Raw genomic sequence first — 25,730 nt, 5'->3', positions numbered from 1 at the left:
AGGCTGGAAACCCAATGTCCTTCGGGAAAATAGCTCTCAGTCTAGCCTGTGTTCACAAGGATAGAATGAGAGAAAAATACAATAATTCCTGAGACTTCTTGGGATAAAAATCTGAAAATGGAATGTTATACTCTTGTGTCTGTTAAATGTAGTGATGTTGGGGGGAATTGAGGCTAGAATTTGTCTGTTTCTTCCTCTCCTTATGTGCGAATGCAAACTTGCACATTTTTGTTAATTGCTTGCCCTGTGGTGCTCCACTAAGGATATGTGTCTAGATGAGCATAACTGTGTGTGGAGCAATGCCATATTATTCCATGAATTTAAAAGCTGCAAAAGCCCTTACCATAGGAATGAATGGGACCAAAAGACTTGCTAGGCCCACCACCCCTTGTGCAAACGACCATCCTGAGCACCGTGTCCATGATCCTCTCTCAGATCAAGCAGTGCAGTCCATGCCGCAGTGTGCGGCAAGCAGAGAACAGGTAACCGGATAAGGACACTGCAGAGCAAATAGCTTCAGATGACTCACACCAGTGAGCCAAGTAACATGCTGTAGGGGAAAGCAAACGGTAGACAATCAGTAAGAACTTGAGCTCGAACAAAATCTACCTATATTGTCCTCCCAAAGGAAAAGTGGGGAGTTTTTTGTTATGTTTTTTGGAGGAGCGAAGCACAACTATAGCTATAAGGAACCCTTTAAAGCAGCCTTTCTCAACCTGGTGCACTCCAGATATTTTGGACTTTAATTCCCATCAACATCAGCCAGCATGGCCAATGGTCAGGATTGCTGGGAATTGTAGTCCAAAACATCTGGAGGGCACCAGGTTGGGGAGGACTGCTTCAAAGTAAAAGCTAAGATTCGCAACATTTTTTTTATGCATCAGGTACCTGTGTAAGGCAGGTATGCTCCCAGCCTAGTATAGATAAGCTCCTTATTCCTTCCCCCTTTGTGTCTGTGGGGGCTGGGTCTGTGTCCTTGTGTCTTACTGCTCCTAAGGCAGTTGCCTTTTTGCTGGTTAGAGGAACTGCCACTAACAACACTGGAGAATTTTGGAGCTCCTGCTCAGTAATGGCTCAGGTCTACTCTGCCAGCAGTATCTGGTATAACCTTAACAAATCACGTGGAGGCCGCTCTGCATTATGCAGGACAGCCTGACCCATTTGCCAGCAAATCTATTTGCAGGGCAGGGCAGGTCACATGCTGTGCCGACTGTGGGATTGCATTGGCAAATAAAGCTTCTCGCCTCTGGGCTCCTGAGAGCACTGTTTGCCTTAACTGCATGTCTGTTGTTCAGTCATTAGGAAATAATTGTCATGGGGGAGGAGAGGGGAGACTACTGGAAATATTCCAAGCAAGAAAGCTGTAAAGCCTTCAAGGTGTGTTCTGGTCAGGTGACATTGCTGCGATCAGATAGCAGCTCAAAACGCCTGCCTTCTGATTTTAGTTTAACTGCTGAGAACAAGAGAAACTGTTCTGTTAACATTTACTTGTTATGTCCTTGTGCAAAAAGACGAAGAAGACAAGGTTATAATTGTTTGGCTTGTTATAATGTGAGTCATTGACTTACATACATCTTATACACCTTAGTGAATAGCAGTATCTTGACACTCCAATCAGGTTATTGCACAGGTCAGCGAGAGGGAAAGCACTGCCATCATACCTGAAATGCAGCTGTGCAGTCCTAGTGTTCTGTTACTTGGGCATTGGAGGCCATGCACAAATTAAAGTCTCACCAGTATAGTCCAGAAGACTGCTGCAGGGGAGGGGCAGGTGGTACCGATTCAGGCCTGGGATGAGTGCAGTAAATCATTTGTCTCTTAGGGACTCTACACATCCCTAGGGGTAGGGAGGAGTTACCAGAGGTCTGTGATACATAGTAAATTGAGGGCATGCATATAAAAAGTCTCTAAAGCCAAACGTTGTGCATGTTTCTGTATTGCTGCTCCCTGCACCTCTTTGCAACACGGATAGAATATCATCCTGTACTAACTCTAATGAAGTATAGCAATATTACTTTACCAACTTCTTGAATGAAATCGGTAAGTCTGTGTTCTTTCTGTGTATAAGTATAGGCTCTAATTATTGCACTACTAAGCAGAACAGGAGGGCTCGGGAGGCTAACTGTTAGTTCTATCCAAATCTGCCTGCCTTTGCCTACAAACATAATTGCTAGTTGATGGATGGCTGCCCAAGTGAGCAAAATTGATGGCTTCAGGGAAGTTGCTTGTGGACAGATGTCCACACCACAACAAACCCTAGGGATTACATTTAACGGCAGTCTGACTGTCTGGGGCTGGCTGTATTCAGGTCTGGGGCACTGCCAAATAACCACAGCAAATCCAAGGGACTTAATGATATAGCAGTCAGAAAATCTGGGAATCCCGGTTTTTCCAATCTTCAAGCCTTTGCTTCTAGCTTTGGGAGGATGTCAGATGATCTGATGTTTACAATCACATCATTCAGATTACCTTTCCCCCTCTATTTGCCACATGAGAATGATTAGAACTGAAAACAACTCCCTCTGTTGCGTTAAACCTCCCCTATATTTGCCTGTGCAAAGGGCCCACAGATTGGTGGTGCAGCGCAGGCTACGCATGCAGAAGCTTCCAGGTTCAGCTCCCATTTAAAGGATTGTAGGTAGCAGAGCTGAGCAGGTGTCATTGGTGAGCTTCTGCCAGTCAGAACAGCCAGTATGAGGCTGAATGAGCTGACGGGACTATCTCACTTAAGGCACAATGCTATGCATGTTTAGACAGCATGGGGCTGGGGGATTCTGGGAGTTGTGGGACTTATTTCTGTCTAAACATGCATAGTATTGCACCCTTTGTCTACTAGTATGCCTGCCAACCTGACCCTATTCATGTGAGCTGAACTTATTTGAGGGGGAAAAATTATCCTTGACTAGATTAGCGGGTTTTTGTACCCAGACTCAAATTCTTTGCTGGTGTGGCTTTCTTGTATGGGGACGATGCTCCTTTGGTTCAGGATTCTCAACATGCTATATACTGTCCTACAAGTGGAATTCAAGTCACTGTACTAGAACTAGAACTTTGTGCATATCCACGTTCAAATTTTACAAAGTGCAAACAAATAAAAATTAAAATTGTACACATGCAATGATCAATTTTTACTTAATGGTAAACAAGTGAATTCATTCAGCTTCTATCTGTGAGCAGGTATCTGAGCACTGGAATCTCTGTCCATCTCCAGCTCTGGCTTTTGAAATGTCACCAGATCCTTCCTCCGTGATCTCATCTTTATTATCCATAAGGAATAGATCCATAAGGAATAGATGCTTTCCTTTTAAATGAAAGCTGAAATTCTCAGGATGCTGGATTCTCAGGATGCTGGATTCCCCACCTGATGCTCCATGCTTGCATGATGCCAATATGCAAGCACATAGAAGTGCACAGCCCTGATCATGAGCAAGATAGTGCACAAAATATAGGGTAGACCTGAAAGCAAATCCTTTTTCTTAGATTTTAAACTCTGCTAGCCAAGGGCGGGGGGGATCACTACCTCTGTAACAATAATAAAAAAGAAGTAACTATGTTCTGGAGCTACAGTGCAAAAGTGTGAACAACAGCAACAAACCTATTCCCTTTTACTGCTAATTAAGCAGGTGATTAGTGCAATGTTGATAGTTAAAAGCTGCTGCAAAGCTGCTGAGAGCCAAATGAGAAACTTTAAAGTGAACATCTTAATGCTCATTGAAGAGTTTTACAGTTATAATAATGGAATAATGTAGGCCCAGTTCATTTTCATTTGCACCTCAGAGCTAAAAGTTTGCTCTCAAAACAAAACTTAGGCTTTATTTCACACTTGTGATTCCACCTGGATATTTTGATTTTCTTTCTCAACTGGTGCTAAAGAAACATTATGTTTAATTTCATTATTACTGTGTACCAAATTTTTACCCTGCCTTTCCCTTCCATTGTGCTCGAGTTGGCTTATAATGTGCTCAAAACAAAACAGATACAGCAACTGAACAACAATGCAATAATAAAACTGAACCACAGCAATGTAACCAAAACAATGTAAGAAGATTGTTCTTACATTGCCATGGCCACTGGAAACATTCTCCCCATGTTTATGCTGCCTCTTAAAATGCAAAAAATGACTGGAAAATGACGACAAGATTCAGGGCTGTGTTTGGACGTAACACTAAACCATAGTTTAGCCTTATGGGAATGAGTGTAGTGTGTCCCTAGGCTTGCACATTTCCTCCTTCTCATCTGGCGTGGCTGCCAGAAGCAGTTTGGAAACATTTGCTTTTTAAAAATTCACTGCAGCTTGCAGTGCCATGCAAACCTGGAGAAATTGTGGTTAATGGGAAAACACTACCATGTTGCATATCCGATTCACCTGATGTTACCAGGAGACACAGGAAAGTGATGTGATTTGGCTGTGGCTGCACATTTCAGGTAACATCTAGTTTGATAGCATGTGGCATATTTATGTAAAAGCACTCCTATTGTCCACACCTTGGTTGTTCAATTGTCATTATTGCCTGCATTCACATGACTTCCCTGTCAAAATGTATAAATGAACTTCTGACTATCTGAATGTTCTTTATATAGTGGTTATACAATATTTCTGTAATGTGTATTGCAGAGAGCTCCTATTTGGAGGGGAAAATCCATTTTCCCCTCCTTTAATTTGTAAACAAAGTTTCTGTTCATGCTTAATGCCCTGGAGAATTAATCAGTTTTTAATGAAAGTGTTGCTGGGAAAGGGTTTATCTGTGGGAGAAAGGGAAGCAGAATACAAAAGATATTACGAGATCAGGAGGGAGGATGTGTCATCTGTCATCTGCTTGATGTGCTAGTCTGAGTTTAATCTGAGAGTGATTTTTCCTCCTCTGACAGACAACATAATGGAGGAAAGAAATATGCATATTGCGAACTCCACCTGAGTACTAGTCCTGTCAAGAAACACATCAATAACATACACGGTCACAGTAGGACACATAAAGTATTCCTAATCAGGCTTTAATTGCCGTGCTAGAGATCTTATTAAAATAAGCCAGTAGGAGGCAAGCAAATTGTTTAAAAAGCAGCAACCACCCAACACCACCCCACTTAATGGTCTCAAATGCTCTTTAATTGCTATGCCATTTAAACATGCTGCACATATATAATGTTTAATCTTGTGTTAACCTCCTGTGGGCCTTGTAGGTTAAAAGCTAGTAATTCCAAACCGGCAAGCTCTTTAGGTGCCAAGCTAATTTTTCTCACCTGAAACGTACTTTAGCATTTAAAAGATTTCAGCCTAATAATCCACTGGCATGGTTAAAGTTGCAAGGGCAGTGAAACGACTTGCCCACAGCTGCAAGAAATTAATGGGCACTTTGTGCAAATTATGGTCAATGCAGGGCTTCAGCATTTGCCTACTGATGATCTGAAAATGCATCTACGAAAGTAGCTAAAAATATATAGGTGTAAATGTGACTCCTTTGTATCGACAGGAGAATCAGTGTCCCTCCACCACAATTACTTATCTTATTGTTGATGTTGCAGAAGGCAAATACCATAGGACAGCCTTCCCCAACATGGTTACCACCAGATCTTTTAGACTGTAACTCCCATCAGCCACACCAGCATGGCCAATGGTCAGGGCTGATGAGAATTGTAGTCTAAAACATCTGGAGGGCATCAGGTTAGGAAAGTCTGCCCTAGGGATATTGGTCAAAACAGGCTTGTTTGGACATCATGGCGGCAATTCCTGGGTTGTTTAATCCAGGCATTGCCACAGACAAGTGCCATGCATGAGCTGTGCATGAACCACTTCCCATTTCAGTTGACAACCCAAGAGTGCTCCATTCCTGGGTCGTTTCATGACATCTGAACCCTGGACATCTGTCCGACATACCTGGACGGTGCTAGGTTCAGGAAGGCTGAGTTAGGAACTTCAGACCAATCTGTAATGTGGAACAAATAAATAATGTTTTTTGTTCACATCTGCTACATTGCAGGTTCAAAGGTTTTCCCCAAAAGGCATAAAACTACCTGTGTAACTTCCTGGCATATAGAAGGGGAACAAATGGAAGCAGTGACAGATTTTACTTTCTTGGGCTCCAAGATCACTGCAGACGGTGACTGTAGCCATGAAATTAAAAGACGCTTGCTCCATGGGAGGACAGCTATGGCCAACCTAGACAGCATAGTAAGAAGCAGAGACATCACCTTGCTGACAAAGGTCCGTCTAATCAAAGCTATGGTTTTCCCAGTAGTAATGTATGGCTGTGAGAGCTGGACTATAAGGAAGGCTGAGCGCCGAAGAATTGATGCTTTCGAACTGTGATGCTGGAGAAGACCCTTACGAGTCCCCTGGACTGCAAGGAGGTCAAATCAGTCCATACTAAAGGAAATCAACCCTGAGTGCTCATTGAAAGGACAGATACTGAAGCTGAAGCTGAAATATTTTGGCCACCTAATGCGAAGAGAAAACTCTCTGGAAAAGACCCTGATGCTGGGAAAGACTGAAGGCAAAAGGAGAAGGGGACGGCAGAGGATGAGATGGCTAGATAGCATCACCGATGCAATGAATATGAACTTGAGCACACTCCGGGAGAGAGCGCAGGACAGGAAGGCCTGGCATGCTATGGTCCATGGGGTCACGAAGAGTCGGACACGACTGAACAACAAAAAACTTATGTGCACCTGTTCTAATATTTTATACACAAACCAGATACCTTCATATTCTACTGACCAGTAGCATATTTTTGTGAGCAGATGCCTGTATGGTACAGAAAACAGAGTTGTCAATATCTACAATCAAATAAACAGTGTGTGAAAAAATAGCGACTCACGGAGATAAATCTTTGCCTGTTATTCAGAAACAGTAATAAGAATTGAAGGGTCTGTTTTTTAAATTGCAGCAAGAAATTTGCAGTGTACACCGCATGCATTTGAAAGGAAGAATGGGTCGCTGAAAGGCATGAGGGAACATACTTTGTCATGGCAACCGTTTGTTACAAGTTCAATGGGTTGATAGAAATGAGAAAAGAAACTGTTTATGATAAGTATATGATTTATGCAATTAAAAGGGGAGGCAAAGGTTCAGTCAGCATGACATCTTAGAAACTGAGACCCCAGGTTCCCCTATGCAAGGCAGAAATTCTTTAAACTGTATACTGATTTCATAACAAAGACAGCCAGACCTTTTCATAATGGTTGTGTTTGGGAGCAATTTTTCATACACAATTGTGACTGAATGGGCTAAGAGCTCTAGGAAGGATGCAAACTGAAAATATCTTTTAAAAAATGACCTGTCAAATTACAACAAATGAAAATTTTGTATGTGCGTCTAATCATGAGGCTTAACTCATAGTATGAGCATGTAATGTGTGTTTGCTTTAAGTATACGTATTTGTGAAAACGTATTTGTACTAGGTGGGAAACAAAGTCAGCATTTCAAGAGTTTTTGTTGCAAAGCAATTGCAGATCAAGTAAGCATTTCTGTTCTGTTTGTAATGATCATAAAGCGTGTGTGTGTGTGTGTGTGTGTGTGTGTGTGAGAGAGAGAGAGAGAGAGAGAGAGAGGAAAAAACCCCCTCAGAATATTTCCAGGCCTTTTACTGAGCATTGCAAATTCATATAGCCCCAAAGGTATGATTAGGTCCCAGTCATATGTTACACTAGTGGTGTGGTAGCTTCTTGAGAACAAAATGCGTTTCTTCCATTGTATCTGGGAAGCTGTTTGTGTGAAGAAGCTTCCCATGTGCTTTGGCCAGTTTCAGGGCCTTTCCAGAATTTTCTGCTGTTTTCCTCACAGTTTGGCTCTGGATGGCTATATACAACCTTCCCAGGGAGCAAAAGCAGGAGAATGTTATTGCCTATGGGAAGCCTACAAGCAGGACATGAGGTCATCTGGTTGGCCACTGTGAGAAACAGGATGTTGGACTAGGTAGATCTTTGAGCTGATCCTGCAGGGCTGTTCTTAATTCATAACGGGCTGTGTTGTGTTTATGATTTAAGTTGAGCTAATTGATGGCACAGCCCTTCGTTTGAACTCCTTGCTATTCTAAGGATTTGGATATAACTTAAGCTATTTAGGGTGCAATCCTATTGAGATAGAGAGTCGTCTCCAACCTCCTCTGAAGTTGGAGGCGACTGCCTATCCAATGCAGGGTGGCTGAAGCACAGAGGAGAGGATCCCTTCTCTTTTCTGGTTGCCCCGCAGTTTGCCTGAGGCACAATGTGTTGTGTGAGCACATTTTCACTCATGCAATGGTAATTCCATTTGTGCAATGGGACTGCCCTGTCCTCTCCTCCCCCTGTGTGCCCCAAATCTACTCCTACAACCCTCCAGTGCAGATTTGGGGAGTGCAAGGGGGGCTGCAGGGGGGAGAGGAAATCCATTCCTCTAGTGGATGGCCAGCATTGGATCCAACCAACTGACCTGGTTCGCACAACCCATGGGCTGTTGTGCAAGAGTGGGAGAGAGTGGGATAGTTGTTGGATTAACCACTGGGTTGTTTAGCCCCGAAACCACCCAGCAGTCCTATGAAGGAGCTTATTGTAGGTTGCTGAGTAAAAAAGCGGATATGGCAGGTGCACTGCAGGCAGTGCATGTGCTCTCTGCCACTCATCTCCGACAGCCCATAAGTTTTTTAACCCATGGATTGTCATTACATACAAACTGGCCCAGTGTGTATCTTTTCTTGCACCCGCCAGCAAAACAGTTGAGGTGTTGAATGTTCACATGTATGTAACTTCATGAAGATTACTTGGCTTCTGGCCGTAAGTGATATTGTCCTTTTCAGATAATATTTACGAACAGAAAGGAAAGTGATGCCTACTGCTGTAATCCATTTGTTCCCTCTACATGTGTTGTATTAGCCCTGGTTTAATGTCCGAAAAGCTCTACTCCAATTACATTTTCCATGTTAAAATGGGTAATTGGGTTAAATAAATACAGACAATATCAGTGAGAAATTCTGTGTGGACAGCTGTTTGTTATCCCAAATGTATCAAGGTCTGTTAACTTAATAAATGTATTGGGGGAAAACTTCGTATTAAACTTTTAATTTGTATTTTAGTTCCATGTGACCCTCTTCTTAATGGAGGATAGTAGAAGACGGGGCATAGTAATTCATTCTCCTGAGCCACTTTGAACATGAGCACCTATTGAGATTCTCTTGGCTTTATAAATGGCTTATTTATCCACTAATAAGGCCACATGCTTATGTTCTCAATATGAAATAGTGCTGCAACAGCAACCAAATTACTAAGGAATCTTTTTAAAGATTCTGTATTCGGACCGGTGATTTTTTTACTTGTTCATAAATGAACTGGGATTGAGAGTGAGCAGTGAGGTGGCCATGTTTGCTGATGACACCGGCTTATTTAGGGAGGTTGAAACAAAAAGGGATTGTGAGGAGCTCGAAAAGGATCTCTCCAAACTGGGAGAATGGGCATTAAAATGGCAAATGCAGTTCAGCGTAAGCAAGTGTAAAATGATGCATGTTGGGGCAAAAAATCCCAACTTCATGTATAACCTGATGGAATCTGACCTAGCATCACTGACCAAGAAAGAGACTTAGGGGTTGTGGTGGTGAGCGCGATGAAAATGTTAATCCGGTGTGCGGCTGTTATGAAAAATGCAAATTTTGTGTTGGGCATAATTAGAAAAGGAATTGAAAGTAAAACTGCCAATATTATACTGTCTTTATACAAATCTATGGTGTCACCACGCTTGGAATACCATGCACAGTCCTGGTTACTGTACCTCAAAAAGGATATTGTAGAGGTGGAAAAGGTGCAGAAAAGGGCAGCAAAAATGATCAAGAGGCTTGAGCGACTCCTATATGAGGAAAGGTTACAATGCCTTGAACTGTTTAGCTTAGAAAAAGGCTCAGTACAGGGAGACATGATAGAGGTGTGCAAAATTATGCATGGTGTGGAGAAAGTGGATAGGAAATTTTTCTTTCTCATAGTACTAGAACCCCATCAAGGTCATCCCATGAAGCTGAATGGTGGGAGATTTGGGACAGATAAAAGTACTTCTTCACACAGTCCATAGTTAAAAGTATAGATTCCACCACCACAAGATGTAATGATAGCCACCAACTTGAATGACTTTAAAAGGGGATTGGACAAACTCACGGTGGATAAGGCTGTCAATGGCTGATGGCTATATGCTACCTCAGGTATCAGAGGCAGTGTGCCTATGTACACCAGTTGCTGGGGAACATGAATGGGATTCGCACTCATGTCCTACGTGTGGGCTTCCCACAGACTGCTGGTTTGCCACTTGTGTGAACAGAATGGTGGACTAGATAGGCCGTTGGTCAGATTCAGCAGGGCTCTTCTTATGTGCTATGCACCAATTATCTGTGGCGTTTTTAGCAGTCTAAGCTTCCATACCCTCTTGTGGGGCAGCTCTACACAGATGTTGCAGTAGACTAGTTGTGATGTAACCAGGGCGTGGATACTTGTTCCCAAATGAGACTGATTCAGGAATGGCTGCAGTTGGTACACCAGATGTAGCTGTGCAGATGTACTCCCTGCAGTCTGTCACCTGGGAATCTAGGGACAGTGTCAGATCAAGGATCATTTCGAAGCGATGAACCTGACCTTTTAGGGGGAGTGCAGCTCTTTCCAGAACAGGTTGAATCCCATTCCCCGAGCTAGGCGCCTTGGTTTTGTCAAGATGGAGTTTTTAAAAGGAGCAAAAAAACCCTCCATTCGTGCGTTGAGGGTGTGCGTGTGTGCGAGTCTGTTTGTGTATATATACGCACCCCCCCCCCTTTAACATACACAGAGATCTTGGGCTTTTAAGCTGCTTTGTACAGTTGAAACTCATTTGACAGCAACTTGCACAGATGGCGTTTTAGTTTCCATCTGAAATGTGATGCTTTTTAATTTCCCTTGGGGCTGCTTTGTAAACCTGGCCAGAATTTACTCAATGGGTATTTGTCTCTGGTTTCTCTGATTTGCTTAACTGAAACCGACTTCGATCTGATAGGAGCAGTAAGTGGATGCCTTGAATGCAGGCCAGTTCAATCATATGTTTCAATCCAGCTTTATTCGATAATTGCTGTATCACTGAATGCCTCCTATCCAATATATCCAAGTAATGAAATCCTGAGGCCTGTTTTGTGCATGTTGGAAATACATTTCCTCCTGTGATGACAGATATGGGCTGAAGGGCTACAATATAAATGACTAATGGAAAACTGGATGGACAATTAAACAAGGAGGTCTGTTTGGAGAAGGAGGTGAAGCTGGTTTGCCCTTGACCTGATTGAAAGCACGGCATTCTTATTAGCAATCTTTCCTTCTATGAAAATGTGTCTTTTTAGAAACTGGGATGTTGAACTTATCTGTTCACCTGGAAGATCCAAATCCATCTTGGAAGACACTGGGTTGCAAACACACTTTCATTCAAAAATAGCATTTATTAATCTCCTTGGCTCCAGTCCATCTGTCAGACATATTGTTGCCAGAGTATGCCTATTCAAAATGTTAAAAGTCTTTTCTTTATAAACATATGTTGAAGAAAGCAGTTAACTGGGCTCCCAAAGAGCTAATTGCAGGTATTTGATAACACCCAGAGAGATAAAGAGCATCACTTTTGCATCTTGCAACAGATTTCACGTTCCAGTGGCAGCAAGAAAGGACAGCTTACTAGCAGTAAGCAAAATGAAATGAATTTCCAAACAACTTAGGGCAGTGCATATGAATCTCACATAGCATGTGCAACTCCAATTATACCATCTATAAATAAAAGGCTGTACCTCAGGGTTACATATCCATACCAGCAGGACAATAAATCCTGTGAGCATATTTGCAGTTTAATAATAGCAGTGGCACTCATAGTCAACAGTTATCATTTTAATGTTTTAACCAGAATGTTCTCCATAGATAACAAGGGAACATTTACATTTAGCTGGCAGTTAAATCTCATACACATGGTACTGATGTAGGACATAGAACTGAAATTTTGTAAGATTTCATTTTTCATTGTGAAAATTGCTGTTTAGGAGGGGGAAAATTCCGGGGTGGCGGGAGCTGTCTTCAGGTCTTGTGCATTTTTTCATGCCTGTTTTAAAGTGATTGTTTCCCTGATTTACTGCTGCTTTGGCAACATTTTTATTCCAGGCAGTTAAGGATCACATAGTGAACGTGGCCATGTTAATCGCATACGATAACCAATCAGATTTGGCTATATGGCATCATCATTAAGGGAAAAGAAAGCCCTGGCAGTCTGAATGATGGCAGCGTGGTGGTGGGGGACCCATTACCACTGGCCATCACTCCCTGTGTTTCCACACTGTCCAACAGTACTGTGCGGCAAGACTTTCACTCTGCTTCAGTTCTGTACTCACATAAGCTCCCGTCACATGATTAAAGGGTGGCAGGACCATGCCAAATGTCCAGCCCCCAATGTTTTGCTCATTTTCTGGCTCTGTTCCCCCAACCTCCACATGTTGAGCAAAGGTCTAGAAGGAGAGCCAGCTGTAATGGCGGAGACTCTGCCTTGTGAGGCAGGATATGGACTGGGGTGCACATGTGACTGCACATGCCATTGAAAGTAGTGCAGTGTGGATGAATGACTTCTACTGCCAGGTGAAAGCTGGTGCAGATGTTGCCCATCCACACTCATTGCTCTCAATGGAATGCGCATTTGGATGTGCATCCAGGTGTGTGTACCCATCCATGTTCTGCTCTCAGCCAGTCAACAATGTGTGACCAGATCAGAGTGAGATAGTGCTGGTTGAATTGACAACACAGCCATGTCCTTCTTCCCTCAAGACCCACCCACTTACGAACAGTTTTGCACCCTTTTGCAGCAGGGTGTGAATATTGCCCCAAAGGAGGATATATTCCAAGGAGAAATTGTTTACAAAATGCACCCCATTTTGATTTGGCATTAGTAGGGTGTAGATTAGGATGGCAGATGTTCTAATGTAAATGTGGCCCAAAATGTACAAAATATGTGGTTGTAAACTTGTTGTAGGAAACAAATGTGGATCCTCTTTTGGCTCTGTTGGTTTTTATTGCACATTTGAACATCAGGCCCACAAATCTACTTCTGATTTTGTGCAGCTGTATACCTACTCAGATATTGGATTACCCACTGGAATTGTTTGCATATATTTTTACTTCATTCATTTGGTCTATTGTTTTTTCCTTGTGTTAACTGTATTTAATTGGTATGTATCTTTTGCAAGTATAATACATTTTAAATATAAACTTTAAAAAAGAGGTAAAAGAAGGAGGCCTTCAAGTGGTTACATGAGCTGAGCTCCATTAACTTCAACAAAAGTGTACTGATTTTAGTCTTGTGCCAGGGATAATTTGGTTTGGCCAGTGCCTATGTGGCTCATCTGTGGATTCAGTGCATTGTCCTTAGCACTTTACGATATCTCAGCCTTGTATCTGTAAACTGGAAACCTACTGACCTAGCTGAACAATTGTGAAGACTTAACAAGGCCTTAAACTGATAGTTTTAAATCAGCCTTCTACAACCTGGTGAGGTTAGACTACAACTCCTATCATCCCCATGATGGGGGCTGTAGTCCAACATGTCTTGAGGATGCCAGATTGGGGAAGGCTGTTTTAAACAATTAATTTCCTTGGTTATGGTTGCCATTTTGAAAAATTCAAATTTTCTTTAGCTTAAGCACTGCTTTACATATGACATTCTCCTCCCACCACAAAGAGATAATTTCATTAGAAGAGGATGTATGTGTGCCATCATGTATGAAGTAGGTTGCTGCCTGCTCACACACGGAGATGCTGGTGTGCTCATCAGCTTCTTAACCAGGGTATTTTCCTGTGCACTGTAAACATCCATGCTGTTTAGATGCAAATATCTTTATCAAAGGTCTGATTTCTTTTTCAGGCTTTTGGTCAGGCTCACACTAACCACAAGAAAGTAGCAGCAGATGGAGAGAGCCGGGAAGAGACCTTGATTCAGGAGTCCGCCACAAAGGAAGAGTACTACATGAAAAAAGTCATGGAACTGCAGACAGAGCTAAAGCAGCTGAGGAACGTCCTTGCCAACACCCAGTCTGAAAATGAACGCTTGAATTCTGTTGCCCAGGAACTGAGAGAGGTGAGGGTGGTTCTTATGTGAGAATGCCTGAACTGAAAGAGCTCTGAAGCCATCTTGTTACATTCCCTCATAATTCCATGGCTATTTATGTGGTAGATTCTTCTTAAATTAGATATGTCGAGGACTGTTCAAAGGCATTCTTTTAGTTTACTTCCGTTTAATAATTTGGCTTTCACTCCAATGGGGCCCTTGAGACTGCTCCTCAAGATAGCTGTATTACAAATGTCATCCTTGAAGCCATTTAAAAAAAATAACTTGTCACATGCATAGGAAATTTAGTTAATTTCAAGGGAAGCGCTGCAGAGGTATCTGACACTGAAGGAAGCCCTTGAGTTCTTCAGTTGTGTATCATGCACAAAGCTCTTAAAATTCTCTAGCCATCACTAGTTTTGCATCTGTAATATGCCTTCACTTAATTGTTCCCAGCCGATAATATAGATTAGCAGGATGCAACATTTTGTACAGTCATAATGTCACCACTGGTAATACTGTGTGGTAAAATTAACCCTGTCAGCTACGATGAAAGCATCAGCTCCAGTTCCAACATTTGTGAGGCCAGTTTTTTCTCATGGTAGAGGATCGAGCGTACAAACCTGTGGATGTCCTCAAGGTACGTATTTGTAAAAGGGTCTTTTTAACATTGGCAATAATGCATCTTTGGCAAGGTGGAAGCCAGTAATCCACACATTTAGAAGCTTCTTCAAACAAGATTTATTCATCACAAGCAAGAATTTAAAATGTACACTGATTAATTAGGAGAAAGTAACTTAGTAGACCCACTGTAATTCAAATACAAGCATACAAATCAATCACAAACTTCAGAGACTGTGGAAAGAACCGGATTATGGGGAAATTAGCTCAGTTCTCTTGCAGGCTGAATCTGAGGGTTCCAGACCGTAAACTGGACTGTGGACATGTGCTAACAGTTCAACCTGTAATAGGATGGGCTTGTCAGTGTGAGAGGTCAAAGAGGTGGGGATTAAGTAAATCACAGTCCTGAACACTTGGGAAAGGAAAAGAAAGCTTTGGGGGTCAGAGTATGGGGATGAGGAAAAGTTTTTTTAGGGAGGTTGTGCTAACAAGAGACAGTGTGATCAGGGTAGCCCTAAAGCACAGTCACAATAATGAAAGAGGATGGGGGAAGAAGGCTACCTAGAACTCCATAATACGTGCACTTCAATGTATAGTGATTTATGTATTTTACTCCTGCTTTTGAAATAACCACCTTCAACTTGAACAAATCCTCCAGAGGATTTGGACAAGTGAGGTGGAGCATGAAGCGGAAACAGGAAGAAGCAAATAGGGGTCCCAGCTGCAGTTCTTTCCACTAGTTGACCAGGAAAGTCTGCACAAAATTAGTGCACACATACACACACCATAGAAAAGGGGATATAGGGCAAAAGGCGACGCAGTGTAGAAAGAGTACCTGAAACTAGGATAGGGTTTTAAAGATACCTCTCTCTGGGTTGGTTTGACCCATTCCTGAAGCTGAAGACTGGGGTACATTGAAACCCCTGAGTCTCCGCAGCAAAGGAAAAATATGTCTGTTTAAAAAGGGGCCTTTGCGGACCTAAGCAGCCAGACTAGGCTTAGTCTGGGCAACAGAAGAAGTAGCGGAGGAGTGAGAGAACTGCAGTGTCCAGTACTCTTTAGGCCATTCTTTCTGGGTTTGTCCAAGGGTAGCAGGACTCTGGGGTTGTCTCTCTCTGGGGGGAGAGATTGGCTGGAGCCCCTGCCAAGAGTCCGAAGTGTCCAGTAGTGAAGGCCCAGATAGATGTTACTGGTCGATCAACTATGGTTGGAACTGCTCCCAGGCCGGCACATTGAGTGCACAAAATTCAGGATTTTTATTCATTTTTCGGCTCTCATGACAAAGAGCACAAAAGTTGGAGGACGATTCTCAGTAACAAATGACCATTCCTGGATGAAAACAAGTTTGATCACCCTAGTACCAGAGCCATCAGAACATACAGAAGTGGGTGATTCTTGGAAATGGGTGCTCCCTCCCATGGAGCTGTGCCCAAACAATGCAAAATTGTGAAACCTTTATAAACTAAACCATTTCTGTTTCTTACAACTCAGGGGTGTTTCCTGTAATCAGGAGAGGGAAACTATGTCCTGACTGGTTATTTGCAAATTTTATTTTATCTCTTGCCTGCCTTGAGGCTTTTTGCATATATGCGGCTTTGATTGATTTGGTAAAGCTCAGTTGAGCTTCACATACATGACCTCAACCTGCTGAGTAATTTCTTTTGTTAACGCCAAAGTCTCCCATCTTGGACTGCCACTATCTGGGAGGGTGCAGGACCTGCCCTACTACCGAGTAGCCTGCTAACAATATTGTGTGACTCATGTGGTACCCAACAGGTTTTTATTGGCCGAGTGGCAGATAGTCACAAGCAGGTGGATATTGTGGCAATAATGTCAGGAAAAAATATGACTGCAAAGTTTTGATAGTGCAGGAAAATGTGGAAGGGGAGAAAACTTCAAAAGTGCCCAGGCAAACAACAGTGTGGGATATTGCATGCAAAGAAAAGATCAAAGCTTAAAATAAGATGAAAACTCTGTAAGATATTAAATCCAGGGCACACAGTGACATAACTGCCTAATGGAAATATTTCTTGGTTTGCCTTTTGTAATATTCCCTGTTGGCTACAGCGGAATACAGAATGCTAGACAAGAGGGATCACGTCTGTCGGTTGGCCTGTCTCAGCCAACTGGCTTTTTTTTAACTGGTGCTGTTCTCCCCTTTAAATATTGATACATTTAAACTTAGACGGATATTACGTATGACTAAGGCAAGCTGTTTCTCTCAACTCAGTGAATTTGGTATTTATAAGTGAAAAATATATGGCAGAGAAACTGTGTAGTGGGAGCCCTTAAATCTTGTTATAGTGAGACCGTCCATAAAATTGAACAGGCCCAGCAAATTTGAATTAGCATTTTGGAATTAGTGTTTTTCAGTACAAATTGCTGGGAGTAATCAAAGAGGAGTAATCGTAACTCTTCTCTGGCTTCTCAACTGCCAGGCCGCAGGGCTATTAAAAGTGGAACTAAGTTGTGCCTTTTGTGTTTGGGCAACGTGAGAAAGGAGAGCTGCTCTCCTGGAGCACTTCCTTTAATTTACTATGCATTTTACTACTTTCCATTAAGGTCAATTAGAAATATTCCCCATTTAATTTATCAAAGGCTGACCTGCACAACTACTGAGTGTTTTTACTGCACATTCTCTGTTCATGGCCATGATGACAGATAGGCCGTTCTGTTGAGATGAATAGAAGTTGCACTGAGTGCAACCTTTTCCAACCCTGGGTCCCCATATGCTGTTGGAGTACAACTCCACCATCCCCAGTCAACATGGCTGGTCGAGGATGATGGGAGTTGTAATCCAACATCATCTGGGGACCAAGGTTGGAAAAGGCTAATAGTGAATGTGATATCACAGTCTGTGCATGGAACGCTCCTTGAACTATCAAGATGTGTATACAGTTGTGTTTTTGGAAAATGCAACATGGTGGCTTCAATAGAATAAGCTGTTTGCTTGGTTGTGGTGTTGCCTTTGTTCCGCCAAAACATATAGTTTCATACTTGAATGTAAATTTAAATGTTTGTGTTTTGGGGACAGGCAGGATGTTGAAGTCAGATCGTTGATATTTCACTTCCTTGCAGTAAGAAAAAATAAAGTGCTGACTTGATTCTCTAGGTTAGTCCTTCTCAAACTGCATGCTCCCCAATGGAACAGATTGGTGCTGGGTTGGGGGACCCATAAAGGCAAAGTCAATTTAAAAGGGAGAGGGCAAACTCAAAGAGCTTGAGGAACCTACTGGTCAAGGCAAGGAAGCTGTATCTTCATCTCATGTATTTGGTGATGGTGTACTTCTCTGCAGCATATTTTATTATATTAATATTATTTGTTGAGTACCTATAAGTCAGTGTACTGTAAAGGGGACCTGGTGCTACTTCTCTATCCTATCACATTTTTTTTAAAGTATGGCATGGTGATGATGTGTTGGAAGGGGAGACGTGCTTGAAAACACACAAGGAACATATTTTGTAGAGTTGTAATCAACTACAGCTTCTTGCCACATATTATCTTTGGATGTTATGGTGTTCACTGCACATTAAACACTGATGAGACTTCTGCCATGTAAAATTTGAGTGGCTGTTCAGATGGGACTGTGGGTGTCATATTTTATCAAAAGTCTAAAATGGGTGGGCATCTTGTGGTCCTCCAGATGTTTTGGCCTAAAAGTCCCATCAGCCCTAGCCAGCATGGCCAGCTCAGGACAATTTGCTGCCTGGGGCAGAACAGCAAATTATGTCCCCACTTCACCATCAAAGCGCAAAGCAGACAATCTCATAAGTCAGTGTGGTGTAGTGGCTAGAGTGTTGGACTGGGAGCCGGGAGATATGGGTTCTAGTCCCCACTTGGCCATGGAAGGTCACTGGTGACTTTGGGCCAGCCACAGACTCTCAGCCCAACCTACCTCACAGGGTTGTTGTTGTGAAGATTAAAAGGAGAGAAGGAGGATAATGTACGCCACCTTGGGTTCCTTGCAAGAGGAAAAAAGGCAGGATATAAATGCAATACATACATACATACATACATACATAAAATAAGTGCCTCTCCCCCTCCATAGCAGTAAAGATACAATAATTCATCCATTCAATCAATCAATCAATCAATCAAATAAATAAATAACTAAAATATTGCTGCCCTTTCATGTTTGAAGCAGTGCCTCGCTGTGCCTAATGGTAGGGTAGCCCTGCTTATAGAAAATACCTGCTCTCTCATAAGTAAAGCATGGGCTGTAGTTTAAGCATGTTAGTATTGACAGCATCAGCTACAAGCTTAGCCTTCTGGGGTGCTAATAAACAAGATAAAAAGTTGCCAAAGATCTGGGAACAGAGCTTAAATCTAATTATTTAATTATTTATGTAATTTGTTACATCTCTACCCCGTCATTCCAGAAGAAAATGCCCGAGACAGCAAAATATGCCAGTTTGTGCTAAGGAAGAATGGCATATAAATATTTTAAATAAAATGTAAAAAAAAAAAGTTAGGTGAGCCTGAGCTTAGCCGAGTTTAGCTTTAGACCCATTTTCAGTGCCTGACCACTCCAAGCTTGTTACTTACTGCTGTTTAATAATGCTAAAATAAAGACATCTAGGCTTTCGCTCTGCAAAACTATCCATCATCGGTGCAGCTGCCTGCTTCTGTTTTAAACTCTCAGCTTTTCTTGAAACCGTGTGTGCGAAAAAACCTTTCAGAATCCTTTAATCCATTCAGAGTGATGTCTAAACATAGGCTATTTTTTAACTTTGTCTATTTCTGCTTGAACAGGTCTGAAAGTTTCCGACCTCAAAAGAGTCCCTACGTTAGCCTGCCTCTGCAACGTTTTCAGGAGTTAAATCGTTGCTGTTTTATTTGAATGAAACTGGGAAGAATCATCATAGGAAAGAGTGCCAGGCATAGGCCCATCTGATTGCAGCTTTTGGTTAGAATCAACTGCACAGCAAAAGTTCTGAAAATAAGTGAAAGTTACCTTTAGGGACCTGTTGACACAGTGGGTTGTATCCAGTGTTAGTCCAACTTAAGTCTCATTCATTTCAGTGGGTCTACTCTAAATAGGACTAACTTTGGATTCAACGCACTGTGTGAGGTCTTAGCTAATCAACGTTGCATATGAGGACAGACTGCAGATGAAGATCTGTATAATGCAGAACAGAAATCTCTTAATAGTGAGACTGCAAGGTTGAGGTCAGTAGAGGTCATTCATTGGCTAGAATCCACCATGCATGTGGAGGGGAAAGTGAAGATTGCAGTTGAAGCTATGGTTCTGCTGGAGATAGGTGAAGATATTGTTTTTTTCTATTCTGCAGCTCTAGAATCAAGTCTCTATGTCTTTCCAGATGTTACTTACCAGGAGATATTTCACTGGATGCACATGTATATAATGTATGCATATATGTAGCCATTTTGGTCTCCTCACTATGGAGGAAAGAAGTAATGTGTAGACCCCAACTGTGCCTTATTTCTTTGATAAAGCTGTTACTAAAAGCTTCCATTCCTTCACAAGACAGATAAGGGTATGAGAGTGATAACGTTCAAATAAATGTTATACAGCCATGATCAGATTGGAGGTAGACAGAAAGTTCCAGCCAGTATTCCATTCTACCTTTAAAGTATTCCACTGCCTGATGTGTATTCTCTGCAACAATAATATTTACTCTATTTTTCAGCAACATAAGTTGTTCTACTAAGAGCGATCACCTTTCTGAGTTTGTATATCTTTTCAAGAAGTCAACAATTTAATAAGCAGCAACCGATTTCTCTGTAGAGATGGTGGGGTCATCAACCTGCCATCCATGAAAACGAAACATGGTCTGTCAGGAAAAAGCTTGAAGGTTGATTTTGCAGAGAAGGCAAAATAGCTTGAAGGTATATTTTGAAGAATAGGGCGACTAAACTATGAAAGCAAGTCAAGACTGTGCAAGGACTGCCGAAGGAAAAAGGAGCCGCTAACGCAATGCTAGTCAGGGAGCAGCATTGCTAATGAGAAGCTTCCCTTCCTTTGAAGTGTCAGAAGGCGCTTTTATGTTTGACATTAGCTAGTCGGGGTGCTTTCTTGGCTATAAGAAAAGCCCTGCAGGATCAGACCAAAGGTCCATGTAGTCCAGCCTTCTTGTTGTTTCCCATAGTGGCCAACCAGAAGCCTTCAAGAAGCCGTGAGAACATGAAGGCAACACCCCTCTCCCACTATTCAGTGGTAGAACCAGAACTGGCCCAAGATACTTGCTGCCTGAGGTGATGATAAAATGAGCCCTCCTCACCCCGCCCCCCATTTTCAGCTACAGAGGATGACCAGACTAGCAGTATATTACTTCAACATTGGTGATGGAACAGCATCTTCCACCTCACCTGAGGGCAGAAGGCTAGCTTTGGGGGTGCAGGCCAAGGCCACATGGAACACACAACTCTGTACTCCAGCAGAGGGGGACAGACAGGGCTGCCCTCTCTGCCCGCACCACACACCGCCCATCACCTGCTGCTTTACTTTACCTAATGGTAGGGCAAGTTCTACTGTGTGCACCACGGAGCCGCTGTCTTAACTACTCAGCCACAACTTCAGTCAGTCAGCAATCCATTGGCATGGCTACATCAGCACTAAATCATATCTGCAGGACCATTAATAAACACTGGGACCCACTCATTCCTGGTTGAGTTGTGCACGCCATCCCTAATATGTTCTGTGACATCATATGCTACAGGTGAGGGTCTGGGAATGAATTTTAGGTTGCTGCCCCTTTTATGAATGCATATTATAGGCATTGTAATGGCTGCTGGGTGGGGCACTGTTCCCCTCTTATGCAGCACTGCTGTAAGGAATCACACAGTGGGGAAACCAAACAGCACATTTGATTATATCAATGGACAGATAAGCATCTCCAAAGAATAAGCATCTCTTACAGAATAAGCATCTCCAAAGAGGACTGGAAGGTCTAGCTAAAAAAAATGTCTCAATATGCTGAGAAATTCTGGGGGCGTTATCATAGACTAGTTTTAGGAGCTGATATTTCCAACAGATGAGGGCATCCTGGATCAAAGAGACTTCTTTACAAGATGTGTGTCAGAACATCGAAAAGGGGGCCATGGACTCTTGGGTCTTTCGCAGAGTGGGCCAATAAGCTGCATGCAGCCTATTGAGTTCAATTTTGCAGTCACCTCTGTAATCCTCTTACACATGTTGAATGTATTTTTTAGGGCTCTTTTCTGTAGCCCGTACCAGTTTTTTGAGCCATTTTTAAAGCTAGACCTGCCAGTCCTCTTTGGAGATTATTATTCTGTAGCCACGTGCACATATGTATGCGCACAGAAACTATCCTCCCATTTCCAAGGACATTATGGACCTTTAAGACATATGATGCAAACGAAGTAATTGCCAGTGGGTGGGGTGTTTTTTTTGTTTTGTTTTTGTGGGACAACTGTTTGTTCAGTTTTCCAGTTTGTTCCTGTTCAGGCATGCTGATAGGGTGGTTACTGAATATGAGTCTGGTTGTTGCCATGAGCTAGCTCAGCAAATTATGCTTCCTGAAAAACAATGTACCACTGATTTTCCCATTCTGTCATTCAGCATAGGGCCATAGCTTAGTGGCAGAGCACATGATTTGTATGCATCAAGTCTCGGGTTCAGTCCCCAGTATCTTCAGCTTGGGTTGGCAAAGATTCCTGCCTGAAGTACTGCTGCCAGTCAGAGTAGAGTCTACTTTGGGGTCACTAAGGGAAAGCCTTTTCCCCACGCCAGTGACCCTGACTGGGATTGCTGTGGGATCCCAAAGTCGGCGGGGCTGCCCCAGGCTTGTGCAGGCTGCCTGGAGAGTGGAGGAGGGCCGCATGTGGCCCAGGGATTGCCTAGCCATGGTGTAGACAGTATTGAGCTTGGTCAGCCTTGCCCAGCTTGGTGCCCTCTTAATGTTTTGGACTTCAACTCCCACCAGGCCCAGCCAGCGTGAACAGTAGTGAGGAATGCTGGAAATTGCAGGCCAAAAACTTCCGGAGGGCACCAGCTTGGAGAAAGCTAAGCTAGGTGGACCTGTGGTCTGACTTCCTATGTTTCTGTATTCCACTTAGCAAGGGGATGGTAAATAAAACAGCAATGGTGCCTGGAGATATTGCTGCTCCTTAAGATCAACCACGTCGTTTTCTAGGTTCCAAAAATAACAGAGCACTTCCATTTTCAGAATAAAGTGAAAAACAGAATAGTTCTGCAGTTTATACATCCCATGAAGCAACCAAATGTTGCTTAAAATGTATTTGCTTTTAAAGAAAATCAAAACAACATGGCTATTCCTAATCTTTCATTAAATCACGTTTGGAAAAAACAGAACTCTGGATTCATTCACTGTGATCAGGAAGGTATGAGCAGTTTCTATTCCTTTTTAAAACCTTTAAAAGGGAGCAATTCTCCTGAGGGTACTTTTGAGGAAAGTTTCTTTGTTATTTTCAATCTACATTAACACTCATCTTCACTAGGCAGGGCTGCATAAATAAACCACAAGTTAATCCACAAAATGCAGTTTCCCTGATTGTAATGCTTGCAGTCAATTTTCCTCTTTCCCTACTTCTTGCATGATTTATATTAGCAATCAGGCTTTTATTCAGTAAAGCTGTACTGGGGCTATACATTTACTGAAAAGGAGCTATACAAATACATTTGTGGAAGGACAAGTGTTTTTGTCTGGGCCTTCCTTATTTAGAAATGGCAACCTTTTACCTTTTACCAGATTAAAAAATCTTTTGGAGCGAGTGAAAGAAAGAACATCAAGGTGAGTGGTTGTCTGGGGAATTCATGTAGAGTTAGTGCTCTTCTTCGCTGTATTTCATTCCTTTCTGTTCTAGTATGAACAAGCCTTTTAGTTTGTCTTCATTCTTCAGGTTGCGATTCCTTATATGATTCTGTTTGGCCACTGCAGCAAGTTCAAATAAAAGATCTCTAATGTTTGTCATCTGTTCTGGTGACATGTAAAGGCTAGATCACTGTTGGCGTAGGGTTGTGTTTTTGTTTTTTTTTAACACTTTGGATTGGCAGTTTTGAATCTTGTATTACTTTACAGGACAAACAGAAGCACTTTCAAGCTGTGTCTCTGGTTCCTCTTTCCACAAAGCCCATTTGCTTCCTGTTGTCATGCAGTCATTCCAACGGAGGCAAGAGATTATGGCATGAATTATCCTGTAATGGCACTTCCTCAATATTGCAGCTGGTGGTCATGTGTTTCTTGCAGTCCACTTCGCTTTTGCTCACATTGCGTGGGGCAGCAATGGTGTGAAGATGCCACTTGTCCTTGGTTTTTGTTTCCCTGGTGTTTCGGCCTGAAAGTGCCCCTCATTCGAAGTATACATGGGGAAATGCTTCTACCCAGAGTGAACTTAAATCATGATTTAAATACCAAGAAAAAAGTTGATTTAAATTACTGATTTAAATCATATTTCTCATTGAAACTTTTCATATATTTCCTGAACAATGCTGCAAATCTGCTCACTAAACCACGTTGATTTACAACTACATAGAGTATTATTTACACTTTTTCATTTTTACAAGCAGGCTTTTCATCTCTTTGTCTCAATGTATATATTTGCATGCTTTCTTTTTTTACCTATAGAAGACATGTCTTTAAAATCTTCCCATATAGGATCTTTCTTATGACCAGCACCCATGACAGTTTGAAGTTAACAGCACAATCTTATGCATGTCTCCTCAGAAATAAGTTTAATTGACTTCAATGGGGCTTAGTCTCAGGTAAGTAGGTATAGGATTGCAGCCTTAATATGAGAATACAGGAAGAGCCACACTGCGCAATTTTGTCTTTTCTTTTTCTTTCCAGTGTTGTGCCTTCTTGCTTCGCTCTCTTAGCCCAGCTTCACCCTCACAAAAAACAAAGTAGCAGGCAAAATCGAAATGCTAATGACTGAAAGGTCAAACCAAGGTTTGATCATTAACAGACTGAAAAAAAATCCGATTTTAATTTTTTTTAATCATTTTTTTGTTTTATTTTAAACATCGGTTTTATTCCCCTGCTGTTTTGTATTTCTGTCTTAACTAACTCCTCTGCCTTGCTTAGCCCAACTCTACTACCACATAAGCACAGAGCAACAATCCTATACAGCCTGTGTTGTTGCGCACGTGACTTTAGTCAGAGAAACTGAACGCCCCAAACTTTCAAGAAGCAAGAGCTGTTCGGCTATTTCATGATCATGATCTCTATTTCATGAGATGAAAAACTGAAATTAACGCCTGTGTTTAATTGTTAGGCAACTTCATTTTTATAAGACTCTTAAATTTGGGTTTAGCATATTTATGATGAGATTTAATTGTAACATATGTTATTTTTTAAGTTAGAGAGAAATGTAGTATTTATGTTTTTTAAACAAATACAAATTTGATTTAAATCAAACAAATCCTATTTAAAATTTTAAAATCTGATTAAATTTTTTTAATGATTTTTATTCACCCTGCTGGTGCTCTCTGTATAAGATGGGGATAAAATATTTCTCCCTTCTAACCTGTAAGTTACTTAGCTGGGATTTCTTCAGGCTGACTCTCTCTGAATGTATATTCAATTTTGAGGTTTTGCCAGTAAAAATATAAATACAGAAATACAAATACAGGTAATGTATGCCTGGGGGAAAAAGAAATCTGGATTCTGGTCTATTCATCAAGATTTGTTTGACTGTATATAAGGCTTCCCCCGCCCCCACAGGCACCTTCATCTCCCCCCGCCCCCAATTCAGCTAGTGTTATTTCCAGCAAGTGTTTATTTTCAGGTGCCAGTACTGTCACCATAGTAGCCAGCTAAGCTTGTTGTTAGGCCCCATCTGCCTACATTGGCTCTGTCTGGTGCTCTTTTCTATATACACAGTAGCCTAATTGTTCCAGACCTCCAAGTTCCCATAAGCACCTGCCTTAACACCATTACCGAGGGCAGAGTATTCCCAAAGTCAGGGGTGCACTTCTGTTCCCAACAGGAGTTATAGCTAAAATGCTGATTAGTCCTTTGTGTATCATTATCCTCAAACAGCTAAAATAGTCAGATAAGAGGGGCAGGACAAAAACTTGGGCCGTACTTTGCGACTAGAGGTTTCCTAAAGCTTGCACTGACAGCC

The 25,730-nt window shown here is 42.0% G+C and overlaps 1 protein-coding gene across 3 annotated transcripts in view; it reads left to right on the top strand.

Annotated features, from left to right (window-relative positions):
• The window catches only part of BICD2 (BICD cargo adaptor 2), a 129,846-nt gene that overhangs the window by 61,248 nt on the left and 42,868 nt on the right, over window positions 1-25,730 (top strand). For all 3 annotated transcript variants that reach the window (XM_084839997.1, XM_084839998.1, XM_084839996.1), the window contains exon 2: window positions 13,856-14,068. In XM_084839997.1, the coding sequence (XP_084696123.1) occupies window positions 13,856-14,068 (213 nt within the window). The remainder of the gene's footprint in view (window positions 1-13,855; window positions 14,069-25,730) is intronic.

This window comes from Heloderma suspectum, chromosome 2 (assembly GCF_057233095.1).
Source record: "Heloderma suspectum isolate Gila_16-S chromosome 2, 16-S_ref, whole genome shotgun sequence".
Taxonomy (NCBI): domain Eukaryota; kingdom Metazoa; phylum Chordata; class Lepidosauria; order Squamata; family Helodermatidae; genus Heloderma; species Heloderma suspectum.
This window is presented reverse-complemented; position numbering and strand designations above follow the sequence as displayed.